A 21301-nucleotide genomic window follows, 5' to 3' on the forward strand; every position below is an offset into this window, starting at 1 on the left:
GCCCAGTCTGGGCAACACTTAGTGGCTTAGTGAGACCCTGTCTCAAAATAAAAAAATAAAAAGGACTGAGGATGTAACTCAGTGGGAAAGCTGTAAGTTCAATCCTCAGTACCACAAAGAGGAAAAATGAAAAAGAATGCATAAGTCTTACACACTAAGTGATTCATCATTGAAAATAATTTTGGGAACTGAACATACTCTGATATCACTAGTTTTCTAAGTCTTTCTTTCAATAAAAACAGCCTTTAATATAACTAATAAATGTTTTCAACTAAACTATAACACTGATTCAGCAGGGTCAAGCATATGTTTGCCTGTTTATGTGTAATACAAATAAAAGTCTATGAATCTTAATTTATATTTTTGTCTTAGTCACCACTGTGGAGAATGGGTCAGTAAGAGAAATCAATAAATGGTGATTATTTCTCATTTGAAAAAATAGAAGTCATTTGTACCTTATAGTATAGTTTTGTTTTTTTTTTTTGTACCGGGAATCAAACTCCGGTCCTTGGGCTTGAGAGGCAGGCGGCAGAACCACTGATCTAAACCCCCGGCCCCTGCACCTTATATTATAGTTCTAAAGCAATCCATTCAGTTCTTAAGACAATAAAGACCCAAAAACTTTTTATAGATGATAAAGCCTAGTAATTCATCTTTTGCTTAGAAGCCATTGCACAAATTCTTATACTTTAATAGATACTATGTTAATTGGTATGCATTTGAAAGATCATTGGTCATTATTTTTAATTACTATGAAGTTGGTCTGTGAAATGGAAATGGTGAAGTGCACAATGGCATGGCAACATTTAACAGCTGTCTTATGCATCAGGGAACATTGCAGGTTTTTTTTTTTTTAAATGAAGTCCAGTTTCTTGATTTCTTTCATGGATCCTGTTTTTGGGTTTGTGTTAGAAAATCCATTGCTATACCCAAGGTCATCTTATAGGTCTGTGGTCCAAAAATTTGAGTTAATTTTTATGAAGGATGTAAAGCCTGTGTGTAGATTCATTTTTTTCAAATATGAGTGTATAGTTTTCTAGCACCACTTGTTGTAAAAACTGTCTTGGATCCATTGTGTTGCCTTTTGCCTCTTTGTCAAAGATCAGTTAACTATATGTGGGTCTATTTCTGGGCTTTTTGTTCTGTTCCATTAATCTTTTTGTTCTTTCTTTTGGTATTGGTGATCGAACTTGGGTCCTTGCGCTTGCACAGCAGGTGGCGAAACCACTGAGCTAAATCCCCGGCCCAATCTTTTTGTTCTTTTGCCAGTATCACATTGTCTTGATTATTGTAGCTGTATAGTTAATATTAAGTAAGATTGTTTTTACATTGTAACTATTTTTGGTAAGTGTGTAGTAGCCATTTTTTGTTGGGGGATTGAACCCAGTCATTTGTTGTTACAGGAATTGAACCCAGGAACTTGAACATGCTAGCCAGGCACTCTATCACTAAGCTATATCCCCAGCCCTATAGTGTATTTTAGAGTCATGTAGTGCCAGTGCTCCGAGTTTGTTCCTCTCCTTCAATATTGTGTTGACTATATTCTAGGTCTTTTGCCTCTCCATATAAACTTTAAATCAGTTTATTGATACCCATGAAATATCTTTCTGGGATTTTGAGATTGTATTTAATCTGTAAATTATATTTAATCTGGGAAAAACTAACATCTTGACATATTGAGACCTCCTGTCAATGAATATGAAATATCTCTCCATTTAGCTAGTTCATTTGGTTTTATAGTTTTATTTTGTACATATTTTGTTAGATTTATACCCAAGTATTTCATTTTGGGGATACAGCATTAATGGCTGTGTTAGCTTTTTGTCACTGTGACAAAGTACCTGACGTAAACAGCTTAAAGAAGAAAAGGTTTATTTTGGCTCATGATTTCAGAGATGCCTGGGTTAGTCCCTGGTCACTTGGCTCCATTGCTTCTGGGTCCCTGGTGAGGCAGAATCATTTCGGAAGGGCACGATAGAGGAAAACTGCTAACTTCATGCCAGCCAGGAAGCAGAGAAGGAAAGAGCCAGAGAGAAAGGGACTCAGGACAAGAAATGGTCCTCAAAATCATGCCTCTTGACCTACTCCCTTTAGCTAGGCCAGTGGTGGTGAACTTATGGCACGTGTGCCACAGCCAAATGTTATCATTGAAAGCTCTGAAAGGTTCACCATCACTGAATTAGACTCTACCTCCTAAAAGCCTATTTAGCTATGAATTCATCAGTGGTTTAAACCATTGATAAAGTTAGGACCCTCATCATCTAATCACTTCCCAAAAGCCCCACCCCTCAATATTGTTGCATTGGGGACCACGCTTTTAATAACAAGCCTTTTGGGGGACATTTTAGATTCAAACCATAACATTGATTTTGTTTTGTTTTGTTGGTAGTTGTGTTTTTAATTTCATATTCCATTTGCCCATTGCTGATATGTAAGAAAGTGATTCATTGACTTTTGTATATTATCTTTATGTCCTGCATCCTTTGTATAATTGCTTATTCTAGTTTTTTTGTTCATTCTTTCATATTTCCTTTTTTTTGGTACTGGGGATCAAACTTGGGACCTTGCGCTCTCAGGGCAGGCAGCAGAACCACTGAGCTAAATCCCTGGCGCTTTCATATTTTCTGTATAGAAAATCATGTCATGCCGAGGATTTAGCTCAGTGGTTTCGCTGCTTGCTGCGCAAGCACAAGGACCCGAGTTCAATCCCTGGTACAAAAAAACCCACAAAAACGGACAATCATGTCATTTGCAAGCAAAAATAATTGTATTTGTTCTCAGTCCATATATCTTCTATTTTCTTTTCTTAGTCCATTAGCTAGGAAAATGAAAAAGGAATGGTGAGAGTGGACATCCTTGTGATAGCATAGACTGGGACAGTAATGGTTTGGTTTGAGAACCAAACCTAGCTGTAGGGTTTTGGGTTTTTTTTTTGGTAAATATTTGTGAAGTTGGACAAGTTCTCTATTCTCAGTCCAGATGCTAAATTTTCATAATACTTGATCTATATTTAGATTCCATAAAATTTACAAATAAAAAAGTAGATTTGGGCCGGAGATTTAGCTCAGTGGTTCTGCCGCCTGCCTCGAAAGCGCAAGGTCCTGATTTCGATCTCCGGTACCAAAAAAAATAAATAAATAAAAAAGTAGATTCATATACTTAAGGTGTGTTCTTGCATACTTAAACTTAATGGTAATGATAAAATACTAGTGTTTAAACTTAAAAAGATAAAATTACATCTCTACCTTACTTGCACTAATCACATTAAAAGTGCTCAGTAGTTACATATGCCCAGTGGCTACCATATTGGACAGCTGAGCTAGAATAATCTTAGACTATGTAGCATTGGGTCATATTTTGATTCTCTAGAGAAGATTCTCCCAGCCTTCTGTCACAAGACTAAAGGTCAGTTTTCTGGAGTCTGAGACACTGGTGGAGAAAAGTACTGGATATCTCAGTAATATAATAGGGATAGGTTTACTTACTCATCTTTTTCTTGTACGATCCTTTGCCCACAACTATGCCTGGAATCATCCAATCCAGATACCCTCTGTTTTAACTTTTTCTGAGAATAAACTTTCAGACTTCTGCTGGAGGAAGACAGGGTCATTTCTAATGGTATGGTGGAGTTTTGAGGTATGTCTACTTCTTCAACAGCTTTCTCCTATTCTTATAGCTTCCCCTTCCTCTGCCCCTCATTTCCATAGATATTTGACATCACTTAATTCCTGAGCCTAAACAGGTCCATCAGTGTAATAATTTGGGCTGGTTACTGTACTTTGCTATTTAAGATTTTTTTCTGTATCTTTGGGTTAAATAACTAGTCCTTCTATTGCCTCAGCTTCAAATTTTAATTGGAGTTCCTCTTTTTTTGTTCGTCCTGACCTTGTAGGCTCTTTCTATCCATTATTCCTTTCTTAAAAAAATAACCCTTTTCTGTAAATTTAATCTGTATTCATGAACCAGATTTTGATGTGTTAAAAAATTTAATTTAGTGTCAATATTTGTTGTAAAGGGTTTTAATGGTAGTATTTAGTGGAAGACTCCATAGGAGGGACAGGAAGTGAGCTGTGGTAAGATGGGTTTGGTTTGGAGACAGAAGAGAAAGGCAAACAAGAATTGTAAGAGTGGAAGCATTTGAAGGTAGGTAAGATGATTAGAGACTATAAAAAGAGTTTGGATGTCTGATGCATAAAGCATAAATACTTCAGTACCTTCCATCTTCCTGGAAACCACTATTTTTAGTTGTTTTACTGCTCATGATCTAGAAACTTCTTGTTTCGTATCTCAGAATCCATAAAACTAATAATACAATTTTTAAAAAATTGAACAGAAAGCCATTTGTATACTCAACGTATAGAATCTGTAAGCAAAATGTACACAGTATTAAATAAGTAAACTGTATGCCCTAAATATACTGTAGCAACAGGTTTCCATTTCAGTAATTAAGCTTGCTGTTTGGGTGGGTTTTTTATCTTTTTTGGGGGGGTACCGGGGATCGAATTGGGGACCTTGTGCTTGCGAGGCAGGCAGCGGAACCACTGACCTAAATCCCTGGCTCTGTTTGGGTGTTTTATTAGGTTCTGAAACAAGTTTTTGCCAGTACTTTGATTCACTGTTGGTTGTTGGTGCCCTCTGTTGGACTAGTTCAGAAAATGCAGGTGTTATTCTGCATGGATCACTGGCAATCCTTATTCCAAATTGAGCACTAACATATGGATAATTTTTTTTAAAGGATCAGATATATCTCTAATGATAGCCCATGAATGCAAGGAAAACTGGTATCTTCCTTCTTATGAAAATGTGTCTTTATTCTTATCTAGAATCCAGAGTTAGTAGCATGAAATAGGAGCAGTGCAGAAGAATTTGGGGGATGCAGATTTTTGGGCTTTCAAATGTGGAGACTCGAGTTCCATACCCAACTCAGCTTCTGTTCATGTAACTGATGATTTACCTCACCTGTCTGGGTGTCAGTTTCTTCACTGAAACAATGAAGAGGTGGAGAAGACTTTGAGAGCTTCCCTGGGAATTTACATTTGGGGATTAGCATTTTAGGAAAGCTGCCTCAGATTGTTGTATCTGTTCATAGGCAATAAGAATGACTGTCTCAGGCTCTGCCCTCGGAGAACTTAATCTTGAAGTGAGTGGATGAGGCAGACAATCAAAAGGCCAGTATAATTCAGTGTTACTGTTCTGAGACCAGCAGGTTATCTATTACTGTGGAAACAAAGAAAGGTACCTATCCAGTTGAGGAACTTTCCTGTAGGGTCTGTTGGAGTTAGCCTTCCTCAGTACACACTGTGATTTCAAGGCTAACTCTAACAGAAGTTTGATCTTTTCAGGATGACGGAAGACAAAGTAAAGATTCATAGTTGACATTGGATTTAACTGAATTGTGATGTGGGGAATATGAGTGTAATGACGCAGTTTTTTTCCTGTTCATAAAAAGGCTAGAAAAATGGCTTCATGGAAGTGGCAGAACTGGTTTTTCATTAGTTGAGAAAGGTTAGTTAGCAGGCATTTACTAAACTTTGCCATGAACATGAAGAAAAAAGATGATTTAAAATTAAGTAGGGGGAAGAAAAAAAAATCCCACTTCCTGGACCTGCTCATTGAGACTTAATGTAATTTATATTAAAAAAAGATAAGGGCTGGGGATTTAGCTCAGTGGTTCTGGCACCTGCCTTGCAAGTGCAAGGTCCCAAGTTTGATCCCCAATACCAAAAAAAAAAGATAATATAAAACACAGTAATTATAAACTGAATGCCCATATAATCACCATCCTTGTCAAGAATCAGAACATTGTGAGCACCTCAGAAGCTCCATTGTCCCCTCTCCCTTCACAGTTCTTCCATTCATCCCAAGTAAGCACTGTACATTTGTAGTAATCATTCCCTTTACAGTTTTACACCCTAAATCATAAAGTACAAGCTTAACGTGTTTTTAACCTCAATGAATGTGGAACAATAATCAGTATTACTGTTTATGAATAGTTATAAATTTACTTTCTTTCCATAATTATTTTCCATTATATCAATATACTAATTTATTTGTCCATTTTACATTGATGGCTGTTTGGATTGTTCTGTTTTTTATGTTATAGCATGACTATGAACACTCATTCCACATATCCTGCTACACATGTGCACATTTAGCATTGCAGATACGTAGAAACTGATGTGTTGAGTTTAGTATATATGCACATTTCACTTTACTAGATAATGCCATTTTGTTCTTCTAAGTGGCCAGAGCAGTTTTCAAGAACCCCTGTTGCTCTACACCCAGAGACATGATAGATTTTGCCAAATTTGAGAGTGCAAATTTATATCTCACTGTGATTTTAGTTTTCATTTCCTTATTTATTTAATGAAATTGTGCACATTTCAAAAGTTTTGTGGTCATTGAATTTAGAGTGGGTTTAGTTCCTCGCTTTTTTTTTTTTTTTTTCTCTTGAGTGTTAGGCTAGTGTCCTTCTATCTCGTCCTCTCCCTTTCCGGAGGGAATGTGCTAAACAGTATTTAGGCAGAAATCTTTCAGCTTGTAGAAAATAGCTTGGTCATTTCATTTATTTTCTTTTCCTTTTTTCCCCCGCAACCCATCTGGGTTTGGGAAGTTCTTAGCATTTCATTGATCTTTCTTCTCCCTCCTTTTCGTGTTTCCTAGACTTTGAAGCGGCTCATGGCAGATGAGGTAAGGAAATTTTGTTTGGCATGTGCATGTTTTAGCTCATTGCCTATACTGTAACATTAACCAGTTTCTATTGTTTTAACTTTCTTTAATTTGTAATGCTTATAGGGGATCTTGTCTGAGAGCAAGGCCTTTTCCTAACTCTTTGTGGTTAATCCATTGCATGCATTTCCCTGGCACATTCATTAACTTGCAAAGTTAGAAACAGTCTTTTAAACTCCAAACTGACTTAGAGTCTGAATGGCATTCATATCACTTGAAGCCCCACAATACTTCCGGATTGTTAATGTTATTTTCAAACGGGTGGGCTGGTAAACTATAGCTTTTAGGTGTCTCATTTTAATTTGAGCATCTATACTTGAAATTTGAGGAATAGTTCCTTACCATTTAATTGGTAGAGAGAGAGAATGTGTACTTCTGAAGTACATCATATTCTTTGCTGACTATAGATAGATGTTACTCAAAGGAGACTTTGAAGAACATGTGTTAAACTTTTGTTCCCTTCCTAACCCAAATGCCGTCGAGGGTACAAAAAGGAAGAATGGTTCCTAGTTTTAAGGCATTTGCTTATTTATGCTATGTGACATACATCTTAAAATCTGTGATCATACTTACCTGTGGAAGGGAGAGACCCTTTCAGGGCCTGGCCACATTTATTATTAGGTACCTATTATAAGGAATCTACGGGCATTTTATTGGGATAGCTTTGTACATAAGATACTTGCAATTCTATGCTGCTAGACAGCTTAGAAATGGGAGGGGAAATCAAGAACAAAGCTATCTTTTTTATAGAGGTTGAAATCTTAGTGCTTCAATCCTCTTATCTTTAAAAAAGATGTATATGAAAGTATGGAGTCAGAGTGCTAAATTAGATGTGTGGAAGACTGATTTCTTCTTTCATATCAGAAGAGTCTTGAACTGCTCTTGAACCAAAGAAACTATGCATGCATAAGAGATTAAAGGGTTGGTTATTTGATATGTAGTTTGTTGTGTAAATAAAAATGGGTCATTGCTAATACTTTTTTCTTTCACAGCTGGAGAGATTTACCAGCATGAGAATTAAGAAGGAGAAAGAAAAGCCCAATTCTGCTCATAGAAATTCTTCTGCATCATATGGGGATGATCCTATGGCACAGTCATTGCAAGATATTTCAGATGAGCAAGTTCTAGTTCTCTTTGAACAGATGCTGGTAAGTTTCCCTCCCCAAAATGTGGTTTCTTCCTGAAAATCCATTTATAGGCATGGTGCCAAGGCCTTTTTGTTTTAATGAACAGTTCCCCTTAACTAGCCCTTTATTAGAAGGAATTCTAGGCTTAATGTGAAACTTTTGATCCCACTTAATAAGGGACTATGTAAGTACCAGTCTTCAGGCTTGAAATCTATGAAGCTTGCAAACATCTGATCACTGATCACCTTGTTAATGTTCTTTTGTACAGCAATACTTTAGCCACAAAGACATGGTAGGAGTGTGGGACTAATGGTAGGTAGCCTGAGATCACCTTTGGATTAAGCCAGCGTAGGTAAAGTGATGAAGCATTTACAGTGAATTCTATACATATAAAAAAGAAACAGGGCTGGGGAATTAGCTCAGTGGTTTTGCCTCCTGCTGCGCAAGTGCAAGGACCTGAGTTCAATTCCTGGTACCAAAAAAAAAAAAGAAACTGAGCAATAGAAAGGCATCATTTGCCCAGGGTCCTCTACTTAGTAGTGAATCTAGAAGAGAATGCTGATGTTGAAATACTAGAAGACTGTTAAAGATTGTGTCTTAAGAGCCAGGGATTTGGCTCAGTGGTTCCACCACCTGCCTCGCAAGCGCAAGGTCCCAAGTTTGATCCCCGGTACCAAAAAAAAAAAAAAGATTGTGTCTTAAGTCAGTTGAATTATGAAGTATACAGCTATGTGACTGACTTTGCTGCCCTCAGTGTAAAACAGAGTGAGGAGAATACATTGTGATAACCAAAATGTGTTTATTAGGCCCTAGAGTTGGTATAGATTTTACTGGTGTTTGGATGATACCAGTTATCCAGTCCTTCAGTCTGAAGAGATGTTTAAGATCTATCTTCAATGCAAAAAAATATTGTATGAGCTGGGTATGGTGGCAGATGCCTATAATTCCACCTACCTGGGAGACTAAGGCAGTAGGATCACAAGTTCAAGGCCAGCCTGGGCAACTTAGCAGACCCTGTCTCACAGTAAAAAGAGCCAGGGATATAACTCAGCATTCCCTGGGTTCAATCCCCAGTATCACAAAACAAACAAAAAAATTATGTGTTTTTCTTTCTTTAATACTGAAGAAATTGTTCATTTATATTGAGTCAGTTTTTCTTAAGAGTATATATGTATAAAAATGTCTGTAGTAGGCTAATGAAATAGCTCAGTGAGGGCCAGGGATTTAGCTCAGTGGTTCCACCACCTGCCTTGCAAGCGCAAGGTCCCGAGTTTGATTCCCAGTACCAAAAAAAAAAGAAATAGCTCAGTGGTAGAGTGCATACTTAGCTTGCATTGGGCCCTGAGTACACATGCACACATGCACACGCCCACTCACACAGCCTCTATAGGGATTTAAACTAAAATGTTAGTCACTTATCCCTGAGGAATTTTGGTCAGCTATCATAGCTTAAATCTTTAGGAATCAATAAAACATCTATTCAGTAATTACTTACTGTGCTCAACTTATCTCTAAGTATTCTGTAAAAACACTAAAAATTTAAGGAATTCAAGGTAATTTTGTTCTCTCTCCTCCCGCCCCCCCCCCCCCATCTGCTAGCTGGATATGAACCTGAATGAGGAGAAACAACAACCTTTGAGGGAGAAGGACATTGTTATCAAGAGGGAGATGGTGTCCCAGTACTTACACACCTCCAAGGCTGTGAGTCCTGGGGCAGGTACCCTTGACGTGGGAGACTATGCACCTATCTTGGACCTGTTTATTTTGAAAGTTTTATATAATGTGTTATGGCTACATCAATTCTGTTTTATTCCATTATATTAGCCTACTAATTTTCTGTTCTAATATTTGAGTTACCATTCTTACATACTTTTTACATGACTTAAACTTTTATGACATATGGGGAATGGGATGAGCACGTCTGAGTCTCATGGTTTGATGGTCTTTATGGTGGATGTCTGCCCTGATATTATTTAAACTGTTAGTCCCCAGTTTGTGGCTGGGCCTAATGTTTACTAATCTCTACATGTTTCCTCTGTAGGGCATGAGCCAAAAGGAGAGTTCTAGGTCTGCCATGATGTACATTCAGGAGTTGAGGTCAGGCTTGCGGGATATGCCTCTGCTCAGCTGCTTGGAGTCCCTTCGTGTCTCTCTCAACAACAACCCTGTCAGGTAAGAACTCCTAAGAAGGTAACATGAGTAGGAATCCAGTGTTGGAGTTCAGTCGTGATTGAAGATCAAAAGAGCCAGGGAAGTATGAGAATGAACCGAGTTGGGAATAAAGAGTTGACTTGATAAACTATATACATAAACAAATAATAATTATTGATTTGATATTACATTGTTTCTCTCTTCCTTATAGTTGGGTACAAACATTTGGTGCCGAAGGCCTGGCTTCTTTATTAGACATCCTCAAACGACTTCATGATGAAAAAGAAGAGACTCCTGGGTGAGAAATTCCATGTCTTTGCATCTTCTAGGTGGAGGGTTGTAGGGGGCTTGGCTCTTTGCAGTAAAGGAAATGCTAACAGTTAAATGTAGTCAGGCATGGTGACTCACATCTGCAATCCCAGGACTCAGGAGGAGGCTGAGTCAAGAAGATGCTGTGAGTTTGAGGGCAGTCTGGGATACATAATGAGTTCAAAGCCAGCTTGGAGACCCCCATCTCCAAAAAATCAAAACCAAACAAAACAACCCAGTTAAATGTAAAGTTACAAACTAGGGGAGTTGACTGTTAGCTGAGAATGGGGTTTATATAGGGTGACCAGAGAGTGAATGATGATTATATGTAGGGGACAGGGGAAGGGGACGTTACCAGAACCTCTGCAGTTAGTCCTGGTCTCCTGCGAGCCACGGCAGCACACGGCGAATTACAGGAAAGGTAGAAAAATGAGACCGAGAAGAAGCTGAGCTTTGGGTCTGATCAGTGCTGCTCTGGGCAGCAAAGACAAAAGCCCCCAGCTTACCGCACCTTTTATTCAGTACATCGGGAGAAACAAATGTAACAGATGACTTGCAGAGAGTTCAACAGTTCACATTGGGATAAACAAGGTGTAACGGAAGGCTTGCAGAGAGTTCAGTACATCTCCGGCAAACAAGATGTTAATCAGTCCAAGAACAATGAGGAACTGAGCAGATGTTTGTTCTCCCAGGATGTTTCTTGTCCTGGAGAATCACAGCATCACTGGATCACTGAAGTCTCAGTTGTGACCGGAGGCCAAACTGGAGTTATTCTGTAGCTGGGCTGTAGGCAAGAGAACTAGGCTAACCAAATGATTTTTCCCTAGAATTATGTAGCATTGCTCCCAACAATTATAGACATAGGAAAGGGAGGAAGAGCTTAAATTTCATATTGGATAACATGGGATGTATACCACATGAGATTATTAGTCTTCCAGGGTTCTGTTTCAGTCTGGAAATCAGATCTGATTTCACACAGAGCTGCCCGATGATCTAGTCTGGGTCAAATTGCATTTGAAAGTCTTAGAATATACTTAGTTTGGGGCTATTTCTCCTGCAGCCTTCAGAGTTGAAATAATTCTGAGAATACCTCGTACTTAGGTTATCTTGAAGATAGGCTGAACCAAGGTGACTTCCTCTACCTCCTAGAATCTTTCTGAGACAAGAACATTACAGAGCCTGGACCTCCTTCGTGTACCTTCTTAGACTTAAAAGCAAATAGTAATAGATGTTGTTCTTGTAGAATTTAGCATTTAGGAGCCTAGAGGGAGTTAAATAACAGGTTTTAATGTAATACTAAATTATTGGATTACAGGAGAATTAGTCAAAGGTCTTTGATAGTGGGGATCCCTTGCCAGCCTTCTTTTTTTTGTCAGTGTTTCTAAGTCAAGTGCTATGTGTTAGACTTTACTCAGCTGCTTGTTGGTGGTCTTCCTAAGATCCTTTTTTGCAAGATTGAAAAGTCAACTGGGAAAGGGGTGTAGAATAAAGGGAACTTTACCAATTATGTCTTTTACTTGCAGAAGCTATGATAGCCGGAACCAGCATGAGATTATTCGCTGCTTGAAAGCTTTTATGAACAACAAGGTGAGATTTTTTCCATTCTCATTTTGGTCCCTGTCTGGACTCCCTTTCTTTATCTTCTGTTGGAAGACTCCAAAAAGGAAATATAAATAAGAGTTCAAGACATTTAGCTTTGTTTTTTAATACTGTAATTGTTCTTCATTGCCGTGCGTAGGCGGTTCCACAGACCTTTTTCCCCAGTTCTGATTTCTGTTTCCCATAGTAGGCTCAATTTTTTTCCTTTTTCTTTACATGCTTTTGCTAATTTTTAAATTTCCTGCCCTGTATTTACTGTTTTGGGGAGGCTAACTATATTCACTCCTTATTTTCTCCTTCTAGACTGTTCCTCCTTTAGAATCTTTTCATCTTTTTTTTTTTTTGGTCTGTTTATTAAACTCGGGGAGCCCATAATTGTATGCTTCTGAGTACAAATTTACCTTCATTGTTTTTTATAATTAACTTATTCCATTGGATTGGGGAGAATATTAAAAAGAAATATAAAAGTCATAGATTTTTATTCTTGGAGGATATGGAATTTTATTTTGTCTCCTAGAAAATTGTTTTGCTATGTTCATTTTTGTTTATCCATATTGGGAAAAGTATTCTACCTCTGTGTTAGTTTACTAGAGTATCACAAACTGGGTGTCTGAAACACCAGAAATTTATTCTTTCTCAGTTCTGCAGAGTAGAAGTTGAAGTGGAGAAGTCCGAGTAGGTGTTAGCAGAGTTGGTTCTGAAGGCTATGGGGGAGAATATGTTTCATGCCTCTCTCCTAGTTTCTGGAACCTCACTGGCATGCCAATGTGAATTCACTGTAATTTAACTAATCACACCTTCAATGACTTTATTTCCAAATAAGTTCACATTCCAGGGTCCTGCAGGTTAAGCTATAACGTGAATTTGAGAAGTGTACCATTCAGCCTATAAAAACCCATAAACTTGTCTCTGATTAGGTGGTGATGTCTTTAAACCTCCCTTCTTTGTTCTCCTAACAGTTTGGAATCAAGACCATGTTGGAGGCCGAAGAAGGAATCCTATTGCTGGTCAGAGCCATGGATCCTGGAGTTCCCAGCATGATGATTGATGCAGCTAAGCTGCTTTCTGCTCTCTGTATCCTACCACAGCCAGAGGACATGTATGTGACTAGTTATTTCTCTTCTCTATTCTCATTTCTACCATCTTGTCTTAGTCTAGAAGATTGAGTTGCTTAGGTATCCTCCTGATCCTTAAATATTAGGCAAGACCACCGAGAATCTTAATACAGGTTAGCATCCCTAATCCAAAAGTTCAAAATGCTCCAAACTGAAACGTTTTCAGCACCATCATGATACCCCAAGTAGAAAACTCCATACTGTGAAACTTTGCTTTCTGGACAAAATTATTTAAAATATATGAATTGCCTTTAGCCTAGGGGCAGGAATGTAGCTCAGTGGCACCGAGCCTGCCTGGCAATCACAAGGTCCTGAGTTCTATTTCCCGTACTGGAAAAAAAAAAAAGAAATGACCTTTAGCCTATATGTATAAAGTGTATCTGAAACAGAATTGAATTGTGTTTAGGTTTGCATCTTATCCTCAAGATAACTCATTATATGCAAATATTCCAAAATTTAAAAAAAGAAGTGCAATCTGAAATAAGGTATCAAGCATTTTGGGTGAGAGATAGCCTGTATTTAAGAAAAATTCCTAGGTGATGAAAGTGTACCACTAATCATCATGGGTATAGCAGGATATTTGTTACATCTCCATTGATCTTTCTTTTGTCTAGGACAAGAATTTTTTTTTACTGTTTTGTTTTTTAATTCAGAAGTAACACAACATCATTAAAATTCAAACAATATAAAAATATATATGATAAAATTTAATTGCTTTTAGGGCTGAGGATTTAGCTCAGTGGTTCTGACACTTGCCTCAAAAGCACAAGGACCGGAGTTCGATCCCCAGTACCAAAAAAAAAAAAAACAAATTTAACTGCTTTTGCCAGATCCTCTTGCACAGAGATGACCACTATTATTGGCCTGATACAGTCTCAGTAGATGTTTTTCTAAGTACAAACACTGTGTTCCCTTGATTCTAAGACATCGTGTAGTACCATAAAAGATGATATGTTAGAGATAACTAATGATGGCTTTTGCCTATAAAACTAACTGCACATGTAAGATAGATTTTTATTTTTGTGGAGGGGTCTAGTCTAACAAAAGCTAAATCACACCATTCATTCCTTTTTTTTGAGACAGGGTATCACTATGTAGTTTAGGCTGGCCTTGAACTTACTATGTATCCCAGGCTGTCCTTGAGCTTGCAGTCATCCTCCCCCAGCCTCCTGAATGCTGAGATTCCAGGTGTGTACCACCTTGCCTGGCCATACCATTCATTTTTTTCAACTTGTTTCATTCTTTTCATCTAACAGTAGATTTTGGACATCTTTTTTTCTGTCCTTAGAGATTGACCTCATTATCTTTAGTGGCTATTTAGAATTTTGAGGCAGGTTTTTTTTTTGTACCAGGGATTAAACTTAGGATCTTGAGCTTGAGAGGCAGGCGGTGGCACGACTGAGCTAAATCCCCAGCTCCTAGAATTTTGTATGTATGATAGATCCATAATTCATTTAACAGTTTCACCATTGCTAGATTTCTATGTAGACTTTAGCAGATACTGGCATTTGCTCTAGGTAATAAGAATTTTTACTATCACAAACGATGTAACAAATATCTCTGTATGTATCTACTTTCACCTTTATACATTTTTAGATAGATTTCTAGAAGTAAGCCAAATATTATGTGCATTAGAAATCAGTATATTATTAAATACCTCTCAAAAAGTTGAACCAGTTTATTATTTCATAGCACAGGGGTCTTTAATTTAGTATCTGTAGTTAGGAGTCTAGAAATGGCTTTTAGGAAATACATTTTTCTGAAGAGATGGTCTGTAGTTTTTCACAGATCCTGGCTCCTGTTCTAGGGGGTGGTGGGAAATAATTTGAGAACTCTGAAGCATTGTTAATATACTGTTTCCTAGCCAGGCATGGTGGCATATGCCTGCAATCGCAGCACTTGCACTTAGAAGGCTGAGGCAGAAGTATCACTGTAAGTTTGAGGCCATCCTGGGCTACATAGCGAGACCCTGTCTCGAAAAACCAAAAAAAAAAAAAAATTTTTTTTTTACTGTTTTCCTAACTGGTTTGTCCCCCCCTATAACCCACCTATTGTATATGTCTGCCAGAGGACCTGGGCAGTACCCTCCCTTTCCTTTTCCTTGGGCAGGAATGAACGAGTTTTGGAGGCAATGACAGAAAGGGCCGAGATGGATGAAGTGGAACGTTTTCAGCCTCTGTTGGATGGATTAAAAAGTGGGACCTCCATTGCAGTCAAGGCATGTGTGCACCTCAAAACTCAACCCAAAAATAGAATTCAAGATAGACCTAAGTTCTTCTGACCTTTTAATGGAACATGTATAGTGCTTCCCAATTGTTTATTTTATATTGAGAATTTGTTCTGAATGGAAAAATGACTATATTTTTCTTTAAGAAGGGAAAGAATGAACTGTTTTCCTCATGAAATGGAAAAAGGCATATCTATCTGCATGTTAGGAAAACCAGTGTTGTACAATATCATTTTCTGTCAGATCCTTGGAATCATTTACACTTCTGAGCTCTCCAGACCTGTGTTCAAACCAGGTCACTGTTGTAGTAGAAAAATCATTCCTATAGTTTTTGTACTGTTACCTTTTAGTTTCATTTGGGAGCCCCAGAATTATGTAAAGAGAATGGAATCTTCATCTGTAGGAGTTAGTGTTGACACAGCTGCTGATTTTCTTTTTTTAGGTGGGATGTCTACAGCTGATCAATGCTCTCATCACTCCAGCTGAAGAACTTGACTTCCGAGTTCACATCAGAAGTGAACTGATGCGCTTGGGGCTGCACCAGGTGTTGCAGGTAAGCAATAACACTTCATTAGAAAGTCTGGCCCATTCCTTCCAGTTCTTATAGCCCTAATCATCCTAGGGATAACTGATTTGCAGTATAAAAACCATGTAGAAAGGTTTGGGTTTCTAGCCACGTAAGACACCTTTGGGTTCTGTAACTTTTACTTTGGTCATTGACAGGACCTTCGAGAGATTGAAAATGATGATATGAAAGTGCAGCTAACTGTGTTTGATGAACAAGCAGAAGAAGATTCCTATGATCTAAAGGGACGGCTGGATGACATTCGTATGGAGATGGAATATCCTTTTTCTGACTGGGTGTAAGACAGATGAGGCATTCATTGCACTCAGTTACAGTCCCCTGTATGGAATGGTGTGGGAGATAATGACTCAGAACAGAGCATCAGGCTTATGTGTCTTCCTGGTTAATAAAGCAGGTGTCTTTTTATTGCTTTTGGCTTTATTCATCAGCATTGACCAAGGAAGTTGATAAATATGATCCAAGTAGCCATCAAAAATCGATATAAACTTCCTGGGACATCATAGCTTAGCTTACAGCAATGTACAGCTTGGTTTTAGAGAAGACTGGACTGACTGAGGTACTAATATGGTTACCTATTAATATTTCCCGAAAGTGACTTTGAGGCAGTTATAGTTTTAGTTTTTTGTTTTTTTTTTGGTACCGGGGATCGAACTTGGGTCTGTCTGCTTGTGAGGCAGGTGGTGGAACCACTGAGCTAAATCCCCAGCCCTGTAGTTTTAGTTTTAGTGTACTGCTTATCTTCAAGCCAAGTACTAGGAATCCTGTCTCACCCTTGGCTAAAGAAACTTAAAAGTTTCTTGTGATGTTTATGGAGAGACAACCATTGGAATGGAGGTGGCATCTTACTACTTTTCCTTAGTCTCCCAGAGTTGAATAAGTCACCAGTAAAACACAGTTTCTAACCATTTTCTTTCCTTAACCTATTCCTCTTTCCACTGACTTTAGTGAAGTCTTCCAAATTCTCTTAAACACTGTGAAGGACTCAAAGGCAGAGCCACACTTCCTGTCCATCCTACAGCACCTGCTGTTGGTCCGAAATGACTATGAGGCTAGGTAAGATGGTAAGCCTGTAGGAAACTTTGAATTTGAGCCTGCATGAGGAAAGTAGAATCCTTAAATTCGAAGTGTTTTTTATAAAGGGAAAAAGAAAAGACAAAGTCCATAGATTAGAGTTCATTAGTCACAGATACAAAGGAAGTTGTCATTTGTTCTTTTAATCCAACTGATAGGTGTTCCTATGGAGGAGGTCAGAGTATATAGTGAAAGGCCCTTCCCTAAAAGGAGCAAGTAAGGGAGGATGATAACAAAGGGAAGTGACGATTTAAAATTCTTTCTGCTTCTCTGAAAGTGAAGATTCAGCAGTAGCACTATCCATCATAGGAAGGATCAAGTCCCCAGACATTTAAATGGGAAAGAATTGGCACTAGGAAGTGGGTGGCAAAAAAAATTTTTTTTTCCCTTTTGTGGCAGTGCTAGGGGATTGATCCAAGGGCCTCACACATGCTAAGCACATGCTCTACCACTGAGCTAAGTCTCCAGCCCATAAGAATTTTTGATTATCAAAAGTAGAAAGGGTGGAAGATGTGGACTTTCTTAGCGTGACAGTGCTACCTCTGTTAACTTTACAAAAAGTTATTTTCCAGAACACTTATCCTTTATTGGCAAAGCAGTTAAGTTTCCTTGACTCTGAATACTTCTTATATTTTGATTTCCCTCTGATAATTCTGTTTTGTTTTTTCCACAGGCCACAGTACTATAAGTTGATTGAGGAATGTATTTCCCAGATAGTTCTTCATAAGAATGGGGCTGATCCTGACTTCAAGTGCCGGCACCTCCAGATTGATATTGAAGGATTGATTGGTAAGCATATACTCTTCTATTAGTTTTCTCAAAACATTTACCATTTCTTTCACTTAAGGACTATATCCTTTCTAGTCCCAGATATAGGCATATATAGTCCTTTAGTTTATTTCTGCATAAATCTAAAAGAAATCATTTTAGTCCCCAATATAGGAATATATAGTCCTTAAGTTTATTTCTACTTAAATCTAAAAATCTGTTCTTTCTCACATGCCACCTTCTGGTAGGGACTTCATCTATTACAGATATTCCTCATTTAATGACCTGCCTATTTAACAACTGTTCAGACACACCTGAGGCGCACTGTTACAACTCATCATTTTTTTTTGTGGTACTGGGGATCGAACTCAGGTCCTTAAGCTTGCAAGGCAGGCGCTGGAACCACTGAGCTAAATCCCCGGCCCCTCATCATTTTTTTGTGTAGTTTTATATATCTTGTTTATAGAGCTTCAGTGTCCTTTTTTTTGTACAGTACACCTTGTTCATACTGCAATTTTTGCTGATTGTACTGTATAGTACTGTAGTTTTATTTTTTATTTTATTTTTTCTTAAATTCTTTTTTTTTTGGTACTGGGGATCGAACTTGGGTCCTTGCGCTTGTGCAGCAGGCAGCAAAACCAAACTACTGAGCTAAATCCCCGGCCCTTCTTAAATTCTTTTATTGGTACATTTTAGGTATACAATACATTTACATTTATCACTGGAAACCTGTTCCTTTACATGATGCACCTTGGTTCTTATTTTTTCCCCATTCTTCTGCCCTCCCTTCAACTCCACCACCCCTCCCTATTTACAAAGACTTTGTTTCCATTTTTTCCTTTTTGCATATCTTTTCCTTTCCCTTCTTTCCTTTCCCCTACCTTTTCTTCCTATTTCACATTATCAGTTATTTGTTTTAATCATTTTAATCCTTATTTACACTTTCAGTTTCTCATACCAGAGAAACTATTCAGTATTTACACATGTGTCCTATTTATTTCACTTAAGAGTATGGCCTCAATGTGCATCCATTTAGCTATAAATGTCTCTAGTTTGTCATTCTTTATGGCTGAGTAGTACTCCATTTTATTAAAAAAACCCACATCTTCTTTATCTAGTCTCCAGTTGATGGGCACTTGGGTGGTTTCCAAGCTTTAGCTATTACAAACTGTGAGGCTATAAACATGGGTGCTCATATATCGCTGTGGTTTGACTCTTTCAGTTCTTTTGTGAAGATACCCAGCAGGGGAATAGCTGGGTCAAATGGGACTTCTAATCCTAGTTGTTTGAGATATCTCCATACTGATTTCCACAGTGGTTGCACCAATCTGCACTCCCACCAACAATGGAGAAGGGTTTCTTTCTCCCCACACCCCCGCCAGCATTTCTTATTGGTTGATTTCTTGATAGCAGCCATTCTTTCTGGAGTGAGGTGGAATATCAGTGTTGTTTTCATAGGCATCTCACGAATGACCAGTGATGTTGAACATTTTTTCATCTGTTTATTTGCTGCTTTTACTTCCTGTAGTTTTATATTGTTATACATTATAGTATTGCATGTAAGAGTTGTGCAAATAAAAGGAAACTCGTCAAGTTGGAGTTTTCTTTGGCTATTTCTTTGTTCTGAATATTGTACTGTACATAGTATAGTCAGTTCCTTATTTTTTGACCAGTTCAATTAGTGACCTCATCACAGTAACAGAATGTGGTCATTAAATAAGGAATGCCAGGCCAGGGATTTAGCTCAGTGGTTCCGTCTCTTGCCTTGCAAGTGCAAGGACCCGAGTTTGATCCCTGGTACCAAAAAAATTTAAAAAATTAAAAAAAATAAGGAATGCTTATATTTGTGACTCCTGCTGGCTCCAGAGTCATAAGTATTACTCATAGGTGTTCTTAATGCCACCCAATATGGTAACCCTACCTTGCATTTAGAAATTGTAGGTTGAACTTAACTGAAAGTTCCATCTCTTGGTCTAGTGCAGAATATTAAGCAGGATAATATAAATAACCACAAGGACAGATGACTGCTGATCAATAGATTGAAAGGCTTAGGAATGAGAGGAAAGACTAAGAGAACTGATAACTTCACTTACCTTTTCTTTTCAGATCAAATGATTGATAAAACAAAGGTGGAGAAATCTGAAGCCAAAGCTACAGAGCTAGAAAAAAAGGTGTGTATGAGAAATCAGTGGTAGGGTGCTTGCCTAGCATGCGCAAGGCCCTGGGTTTGATCTCCAACACCCTCCCCCCCATTTTTCTTTCTTTCTTTCTTTCTTTCTTTCTTTCTTTCTTTCTTTCTTTTTTTTTTTTTTGTCTAACAATTATTTTTCTGGTAAGACTTTTTGTCTATGATTTTTTTTTTTTTTTGGAGGTACCAGGGATTGAACTGAGGACCTTGCACTTGCCAGGCAGGCGCAGCGTCACTGAGCTACATCCCCAGCCCTGTCTATGATATTTTGAAATATAGGTTAGAGAGGGTAATACAGGTGTAAACATGAGTTGGAGGTGGGCTCATACAGTTCTTGGGCTACCAGACAGGACAAGAAAGCAGATGACATATAATGATGGTGGCATTCCCAGGTTTGCTTGACATCTCATATCTCTTATCCCTACAACAGTAGGAACTGTAATATGTCTGGGCTCTCTTTTTCTCTTTGATTATTAATAAGGACTTCCATTGTGGTTGATAGATTTTTGATCCTAGTGACTGCTGGGATTGTACCATAGCTGTCCTAGTTGAAAGGTGTTTCAAACATTTTTTTTTTCTAAGTAGGAAGACCGTGAAAAGAATTTTTTTTTCTCCTCTCCTTTAACTTAGATTTTAAGGTCAAAAATCATGGTTCTCTTTTTCTGAGGCACTGCCTAAGTTGTGGATCTATAGAGCAAACATTGACACAAAATGGTAAAGTAGGGTAATAACACTTGTGCTTCTTACTGGAAGGGAGAGCTTGCTGGGAGTCTGATTCCTTTCTTCTTTAGCTGGACTCAGAGTTAACAGCCCGACATGAGCTACAAGTGGAAATGAAAAAGATGGAAAGTGACTTTGAACAGAAACTTCAGAATCTTCAGGGAGAAAAGGATGCATTGGATTCTGAAAAGCAACAAATTGCCGTAGAGAAACAGGACCTGGAAACAGAGATGTCCCAGCTCACAGGAGAGGTAACTGTCTGAGAAGGGAAGGCAGAGTGCCCATAACTGCCATCTGCAAGCGTCTTAGAACAGGACTCAGTTGCCTCACTTCTGGAGAGGGGTGGGTAATAGGTTATCTAGTTAGATGGTGTATATTTTAAAAATCATTGTTTTTACTTTTGCTGTGGAAGTAAATAATATGTAAGAAATTTAGAAAATACAGGAAAGCAAAAAATGAGTTATTCATTACTACCTAGAAATAAAAGTAATAAACTACTAATAAATTTAGGGGTTAAAACCAAATTGTTTACTTATTTGCTAATTTTCCCTTATTGTAATCATCTGTGGACAGATCTTCTTGCACTCTCTGCAGTTATGTTTAAATAATCCATGTTATCTTACAGTTTGATCACTTATGTGATTATATAATTACCCAGATAGCACATTGTTAGTTACATAACTAGAATATTTTATTTACTTGACCTTTACA

At 38.0% G+C, this 21301-nt stretch overlaps 1 protein-coding gene across 2 annotated transcripts in view; it reads left to right on the forward strand.

Annotated features, from left to right (window-relative positions):
• The window catches only part of Diaph1 (diaphanous related formin 1), a 106522-nt gene that overhangs the window by 26460 nt on the left and 58761 nt on the right, over positions 1 to 21301 (forward strand). Inside the window, exons 2-15 of one of the 2 annotated variants that reach the window (XM_004854288.4) lie at positions 6664 to 6690; positions 7722 to 7877; positions 9456 to 9557; positions 9898 to 10028; positions 10219 to 10305; positions 11840 to 11903; positions 12875 to 13014; positions 15140 to 15248; positions 15700 to 15810; positions 15981 to 16099; positions 16780 to 16896; positions 17588 to 17703; positions 19789 to 19853; positions 20662 to 20841. In XM_004854288.4, coding sequence (XP_004854345.1) covers positions 6664 to 6690; positions 7722 to 7877; positions 9456 to 9557; positions 9898 to 10028; positions 10219 to 10305; positions 11840 to 11903; positions 12875 to 13014; positions 15140 to 15248; positions 15700 to 15810; positions 15981 to 16099; positions 16780 to 16896; positions 17588 to 17703; positions 19789 to 19853; positions 20662 to 20841 — 1524 coding nt within the window. The remainder of the gene's footprint in view (positions 1 to 6663; positions 6691 to 7721; positions 7878 to 9455; positions 9558 to 9897; positions 10029 to 10218; positions 10306 to 11839; positions 11904 to 12874; positions 13015 to 15139; positions 15249 to 15699; positions 15811 to 15980; positions 16100 to 16779; positions 16897 to 17587; positions 17704 to 19788; positions 19854 to 20661; positions 20842 to 21301) is intronic. The other variant, XM_004854287.4, reaches the window with a different exon arrangement.

This window comes from Heterocephalus glaber, unplaced genomic scaffold (genome assembly GCF_053883595.1).
Source record: "Heterocephalus glaber isolate CG9 unplaced genomic scaffold, H.glaber_assembly_v1.0 deba00001463, whole genome shotgun sequence".
NCBI lineage: Eukaryota > Metazoa > Chordata > Mammalia > Rodentia > Bathyergidae > Heterocephalus > Heterocephalus glaber.